This window comes from Corvus brachyrhynchos, unplaced genomic scaffold, assembly GCF_000691975.1.
Source record: "Corvus brachyrhynchos isolate BGI_N302 unplaced genomic scaffold, ASM69197v1 scaffold92, whole genome shotgun sequence".
NCBI classification, from domain to species: Eukaryota; Metazoa; Chordata; class Aves; order Passeriformes; family Corvidae; genus Corvus; species Corvus brachyrhynchos.
In genome coordinates this window covers 5,774,835-5,782,287 of record NW_008236973.1, presented here as the reverse complement: position 1 = coordinate 5,782,287, position 7,453 = coordinate 5,774,835, and the positions used below count along the sequence as shown (strand labels likewise).

The following is a 7,453-nucleotide window of genomic DNA, read 5'->3' as shown; positions in this document are numbered from 1 at the left end:
TTTTGCTTCAATCTACCCTGAAGGGTTCCTCCTGGAGAGACATAATGAATTGTCTGTATACCCTATTTTTTATTTTGTTTTATTTTAAACTAATTGAGCTGCGACTTTGCCCTTTCTGCCATCTAGATGTGCTTCATAAGTGCATACTATCATGAAATCTAAGGTAACACCAATTTTAATAGGAGAACTTCCAGGATTGTCCTACTTTAAAAGCCTTCTGAGAACAAACATCATACAGGAACAGATCACTGAGAAACCTCTTCCTCCAAACACTGAGAATTTTGGATTAAAATTCAGTTTGCTTGCCAACAAAGAAGCAATTATAAAGACAGCTAACAAGACAAAAAAGCCCAGGCAGATTTTGTGGAAGCATGTGATTTGTCATTCACAACATGGTGCATTTGTGGTCTCCATTGATGCCTTAAGAGGCCTCCTAGACACAGAGACTAGACAGGAGTAAGGGAATAAAAGTAGGTATTTGTTTGAAAGGCCTTCAAAGGTACCCCCTGGGAGGCCAGAGGCTGTTGCCAAGATGGACTGCAAGATGGATGACAGACAGGTCATGAGTTCTTCATACTTTTATAGGTTTGGTTCATTTGCATATCAGGCTTAATTCTCCAATTAAAGCTTGCCCCTCCCTTTAGAGGCTCTTTGGTTTATACTTTTTGGGCCTAGGACAGTCTGGGTGTCCTTGAAGAGCAGGCCCGGAGAGGCTTTGTTATGTCTACCTAGCACGAGAGAGCAGAAATTAACGGGCTACAAGAAACTTCAGAGTTACACACTAGGCAATACAGAATTTGAAAAACATGAAAGTTAAAACCTAAGGCATCATCATTATCCTCTGCTGACCCAGGCTGTGTTGACAGAGGTCTCCCAATTAGCCTGAAGGAGAGTTAACAAGGTAGCATTCAAGGAGGCAAAGTGTTTGTGGCTGTAAGGTGTAAAGGACTGCTTATTCCTTGCCTCTAATTGGAACAGAGCATCCTCCCTCTCCTGACCACCTTCCCCAGCAACAGCTGAATCTACAACACTCCCTCCATGCCCATGAGGTAAACTCCAACCCCTTACTGATGACAGCAGCTCATCTTTCAGATCACATTTCCCCCTGACTTTGAGTCTATATCTAACATCCATGGAAAAGCAAAAGATTCCCAGAATCCAGCTACATCTTTCAAATACATACTCCTGTCACAAGCACCAGCTCCCGGAAGATACTTAACAGAACCAATCCTTTCTTTTGTGCTTCGCACACATTTTCAGCTTTGCTGCTGCTTTCCTTAACTCCTCATTGCATACTCTGACTACACAAATTTTTGCAAGCCTAGGAAGGAGCCTAATTGCATTATTCCTTCTGATATAAACTGGGTCTACCTGTGTTACATGTGAATGCAAAGTGTGGGGGACCAGCAGTAAAATAAATGTATTTCACAGAGTGGGTAAAGTATATTTGAAGAGATGAAAGAGGTTATTTATTTTTTCTATGCCTCTCTGTCTTTTCAAGTCTTGTATACTTTTCTATGGAAAATTTTTTACCTTTTCAAGTGATCTGTGTCCTTTTTGGCATGACCTCTTTTTGGCTATCATTCCAGCTCTGCTCACTTCCTAAAACAGACATATTATCACACAAAAGAAAGTGAAGCAAAGATATCAGGCACTGATCTAAGATGCCCAGACCAACTACAGCATTGGGGAAATCAAGGTTAGAGGCATTATGCACTAACAGGCATCAATGGTCATATTACAAAAGTTGGAGATTTTTCCATCAGTGTTGATTCCTATAGCAGACATGCTTCAGGGCCACTTGATACCAATTCTCATGGCTAACTTATGTTTTCAATGCCTCTTATCCAGCCTGGTGATATTTTTGCTTTGACCATTTTTTCAGGACTTTGTTGGAGCCTTCTGCGCAAATCAGTCTCCCTAGAAAGTGAAGCAGTATGAACATGAGGGCTTTACATGGATACTTTCTCCTGAGCTCTTAAAGAAATAATCACATTTGTTCTTGATCTGATTTTACAAAAATGTGTCGTACCATCTTACTAAAAGCCAAATGATCAGGGCGGTTCTAAAAGTTGTTGATATGGTATATAAAAGCTGTAGCACTGCCTATAAAACAACCTTTGGGCCAGAAAGTAGGAGAATTTAATCAAGTAAATTGATGGGAGGGAAAATGAAGTTGTTGACACAGACTTTGGCTGAGAAGATCCTGAGTTGCAGGTTGCCAGAACTCAGATGGCTGTAAGACAGAGCACACACTTGGTTGTCTTCTTCCCATGCCGTTACCCTTGCTATCTTGCTGGCACCTGCTGGATAGCCTCCAGGACCTCCTGGAGGCTTGCCCCACTGCAGTATGAATATTTTTACATAACCTAAAGCAACTTGGCAGGGTAAATGCACTTGACAGAAATTTGTTCAGTGTGAATGGCTTGAAGACACAAGGCCAAAAATTTAAGGTAATTTAATGTCATTTGTCATGCTGGGAAAGTGAAAGGAAGCTGAACAACGGAGGTTGCATTTTCTTGTGGAAGTACTGAAATCTCCAGTTCTGTTATTTTCTAAAATTAAATATTTAAAGGGCTAGAAACAATTAGGCTGTGTACAATAAATACTGAATATCACCAAGAGAAGAACCATCACGAACATTCTATTCTGTAAGTTAAATGAATCCTAGGAGTGATATACTGTCCAAAGGGATGTGTAACTCCTCTATAAAAGTTATTATTCTTTTAAATAATTAAAAAGTGAAGTCAGTCACCTGGCACAAGAGCAGAACATAACAGCACTTGTTTAAAACAGGTTGAAACAACCCCCACTGACTCTCTAGTACTTCTCTCTTTTTGATGTAAGCAACCAAATCATTTTAAGAGCAGACATCAGTGACTGTGGACTAAGGAACTACTGAAATGTCATGATGGTCTCCTGAGGTAGTTGCTTATGATTTAATGATTATGAATAATACTGAAAGCAGGTACTTTGAAACTGAATCTGACCTTTCTTAGTCAAAAATACAGGAATAGTCTTGAAGGGTGAGAGTCTCATGAACTTGTTCCTGACTACATGTTGTTCTTGTCAGGATAAACAGCTATGCCTTGGTAAATATGATAGCAAGCTTTAAAAAATACTGACAGTGAAATGATTTTTTTTTTTTTTTTTTTTTTTTTTTTGGTGGGGTGGTCATGGGATGAAAAGAAAGTAAAAAAATTAGAAAGAAATTGAATTCAAGACTAACTGGCATAACCTTTCAGTGAAATTTGGAGAAAATATGTAAAAAGTTCATTTTGTATTACTTTAAAATAATGTATTAAAAAACAAAGTCTTTGCTACATATTTGAAACATTTTCACCTGCAATGATTATAGTGCAATTTATCTGAGAAAAGGGACTCCATCTACTTCCTGCAACAAAACCTGCAAATTAACACTTGGGGCCACAAGTCCTGCAGAGGGAAGTGGTGCAGCAGAACGGGTTTCCTTTCTCCACATCAGAAGGCAAATCAGGAGATAGGATTAGGGCCCAGACCGTATGATAGACCCTGTATGGTACTGATACTGTATGTGGGGAAGGGGTGGCCCTGCCACCACCACTCGGCATGAGGGCTGGGCAGCCACAGCGCGGCAAGGGGGCCAGTACTTCTTCCTTCCCGAACTGCAGGGAGAAGATATCAGTCTCCATGGACGAAGCAAACGTGAGAAGTCTCCTGAGGAAAAATGTATGGCTTTCCATTAGAGGGAGACATTATTCAGTCAGAAATGGAATCATTCAGGTTGGAAAAGACCTCTAAGAACATCCAGCCATTAACCTAGCTCTTCCAGGTCCACTCCTAAACAATGTTTCCAAGTGCCAGATCTACATATCTTCACAACTACTAAATACCTTCAGGGATGGTGATTCAACCATTGCCCTGGGCAGCCTATTCCAGTGCTTTAAAATCTTTTTCATGAATATCTTTTCCCTAATATTCAATCTAACACCACCACCACCCTGCCTGGTGCAACTTGAGGCCATTTCCTCATCTTGTTGTTTGTTACTTGGAAGAAGGAGACATGTGATCAGAGGGCTCAGTCAAATAGGAGCCAGACTCGAGAAGATTTCAGATCGTTCAGGGCTATGGCTTGGAGGCTCTGCAAAGCTTGACTTCTTTCACTGTATCACTACATCATCTGACATAATCTGCCAGCCAAAAAAATTAACCTTTAGGTCAATCTCACAGACTTGCACAGCAGAATTGGCAGTGAAATCTATTTGGCAGCAAGAGTTCTCACAGAGAACAGTGTTTGTTACTCAGTTGGGTCCTTCACAGGTTATTTCTTTATTTACATTGATGGGAAATATACAAATGTGGCATTTTGAATTAACACATAGTTATTTTTTAGTCTTTTTTTTAGATTAGAACTAAGGGACTTGTGTGTACTTTTCTTGCTGTGTTAGTGAGAGGGATAAATGAGGCCATGCACACCTTACAGCAGTACCCCGGCAGGGTGGAGTCTTAAACAAGATGAAAAAGACACTCATAGGAGGAAAACATCAAGGAAATAGCACCATGACCAGAGAGGTTATTTTGCAATGCAAATATAAAAATGTATCAGTTTTCAATGGGGAAAAAAAAATTACTGATGAGACAATTATATTAACCATCTATTGTTGTTGTTAGGCTTTTAATTTCCCTTGTAATCTACAGCTACAGTATTAATTAGGTGAATAAAAATTGATTGGATTATGCATTAGAGAACAATCCAATTTTAACTAGCTTGGGTGTGCTGTCGTTTTCTAGATGGTTTGTTATTATGGGATTGGACTGGTTGAAGATTTGTTGTTGGACATCTATTGGAAAATGCCATTCTCTAACAAAAGGGAAATTAACAATTGGCATAAGGATTAATTATGACCACTGAGTGCTAAACTGATAAAGACTTTCAGAAACTATTTCAGCAGTAGAGATCAGGTGATGCCTCATTAATTACCCCAGACTTCAGAAAAAATATGGTAGCATAATATTTTGAAATTCCCAGGCTAATTAAAGTTTTGCTTTCTTTTGCACTGTGTTATGTTTCTTTCAGGTACAGTAGTACACCCTACATTAGAACTGTTGCAACTTTTAAAACAATGTGTCTTTTTCAATTGTTCATATCTTACACTGAGAGACTCAGATTTTTTTTGCATTTTATTGGTTTGCACAGCTTCTTCAGAGCTTATGTAAAGCAGTATACTACTGTGTCTGGACCTCCAATTAGTACAGTCAATTGCACCTCTGAAGAGATCTCCTTCTGATAGAACCAATCATATTTTTTCCATTGTTAAAAATCAATGATTGTGAAAAATCATAGGTCTGCCAGTATTATGACTATATTTTTGTGTGCCGTAAAACTCTAACTGAATTATACCACTGAACTCACTGACAAAGCATCAGAACAGAAATTTAGGTGTTCTCAAACAGCACTGAAACAGTGAACAGATAATATTTTGCAGAACCTTTTCTTATGAAATGCAAAATATTCATATGTATATATATATATATATTAATTTCTAGATGGCTATCCTAAAGAGGAAATGATTTACAGATGGAGGAAAAACTCAGTGGAGGCTGCTGACCAGAAATCTTGGAGACTCTATCAGTTTGACTTTATGGGTCTCAGAAATACTTCAGAAATTGTGAAAACCTCTGCAGGTAAGAATGATACAAATGGTAGTGCTTTTTCTGGAAATCAAATTATTTAAAAATATTTATCCCTGTTTTGCTTTCATTCAAGTGTAAATTTATTTTAACATGTTCCAATGCTCATATTAGAACCTGTAAAATTCAGACCTCAAAAATATTGAATTTATCTTGATTTCTGATAATCTCTACTCTTCTGGTGACTTCACAAACTTAGGAATAAATCTTTACTTGATATAGCTGTTTGCTATAGACTTGAAGTTACTGTATGATTCTCATTCCTCATTTATTAGGCCACTCCTGCATCGAATCTCTCTTCACCATAAATTAAAGGGAAAGATTTTGAGCAAAATGGTAGGTTAGTGAAATTAGACACTTTAGTACTTTAGTACTTAATCATTCAGCCAATGGTTTACTATTTTTCTTAATATTTCAAAGGCACTCTCTTTCTCAGCTGATAAATGCCTTTGCTAGTGACCTTACCAATTAATTACAATTAAAATCTAATGATGCCTATTCTATTTCTTCAGAAATCTTGCTGTTTCTTATAATAACACAGTAATATAGAGGGAAAAAAAAGATGTTTAAAGAGAATACATTATTTGAACTGAATAAATTGTGGTCACACCACGTCTAAACTTTCTACATGACTGTAGTAAGCTCCATGATTACCATTTCGTAAGTCTTCTCACAGCTGCTGAGGATATCTGCTAGAAGCAACCTTCTGCTTTGTAGGTGGTGAATTTTTGAAAAAATCTGATTTTTTTTTTTTTTTTTTTAAGGTAAGCAAAGCTAAGCAATTCTTTTGAAAACACTGTGAATAACATTAATGATAAAAAAGTTAAAAATCTGTTACACTACTGCTGTTCAGTCCTGGCCCACTCACTAACATCAGCAATGAATTCTTAGACCTGGACAGCAGTTTTTGTAATGAAGAGTCACTAAAGCTTTAGTGAAAATTTTAAGCTGGCGGTTTAGCAGAACAAAATGTTGCAACCAGAACACATGTGAAAGTTCTCTTTTGTTATGGATACAAAGCCTTTTAATTTGCAAGTTTCTCGGGAATGCAAATTTCCCATAAATTGAATGAGGTACAAAATACCAAATCATTAAAGTATCTATGTATGTGGTTTAACCCCAGCTGGCAGCTTAACCACATGCAGCTGCTCGGTCACTTTCCCTGGTGGGATGGGGGAGAGAATTGGAAGTCTAAAAGTGAGGAAACTCATGGGTTGAGATGAAGATAGTTTAATAGGGAAAGCAAAAGCTGTGCACTCAGGCAAAGCAAAATAAGGAATTAATTCACTGCTTCCCATGGGCAGGCAGGTGTCCAGCCTTCTCCAGGAAAGCAGGGAGGTTAGATGATCTTCGAGGTCCCCTTCCAATCCAAACCATTCTATGATTCCCTGAAAAAGAATTACCAGGTCATTATTAATGTAACGACAGTGTCTTGATAAAGCAATCAAACTCTTCTTCTGCCAGGACAAAAATATATTTATAGAGGTCTTATTTAAATAAGTGAATGGATAATGTGGAGCAAAGAAAAACCTATTTCCTATGTTCTTTTTAGTATGTGCCCAGTTCTTATTAAGATGAATGAGTTGGCACAATATTTTTTGTATAATTGCTATTGCTTTTGCTGTTCACCCATGTTTGTGAGTGCACAATCCAACAGCAGTGTTGAACTCAAGTTACTGGAACCACGTGATATTTCTATTCTGCTAAAGGCACCACAGTGACAGAAAGCTGTTGACAAACTGGAGCTTATGCAAATACTGAAAAAAACCCCAAACCCCAAAAA

The 7,453-nt window shown here is 37.9% G+C and overlaps 1 protein-coding gene across 2 annotated transcripts in view; it reads left to right on the top strand.

Annotated features, from left to right (window-relative positions):
- Nucleotides 1–7,453, top strand: part of LOC103611803 (gamma-aminobutyric acid receptor subunit gamma-3) — a 143,575-nt gene that overhangs the window by 87,141 nt on the left and 48,981 nt on the right. For both annotated transcript variants that reach the window (XM_017728601.1, XM_008629371.2), the window contains exon 3: nt 5,527–5,664. In XM_017728601.1, the coding sequence (XP_017584090.1) occupies nt 5,527–5,664 (138 nt within the window). The remainder of the gene's footprint in view (nt 1–5,526; nt 5,665–7,453) is intronic.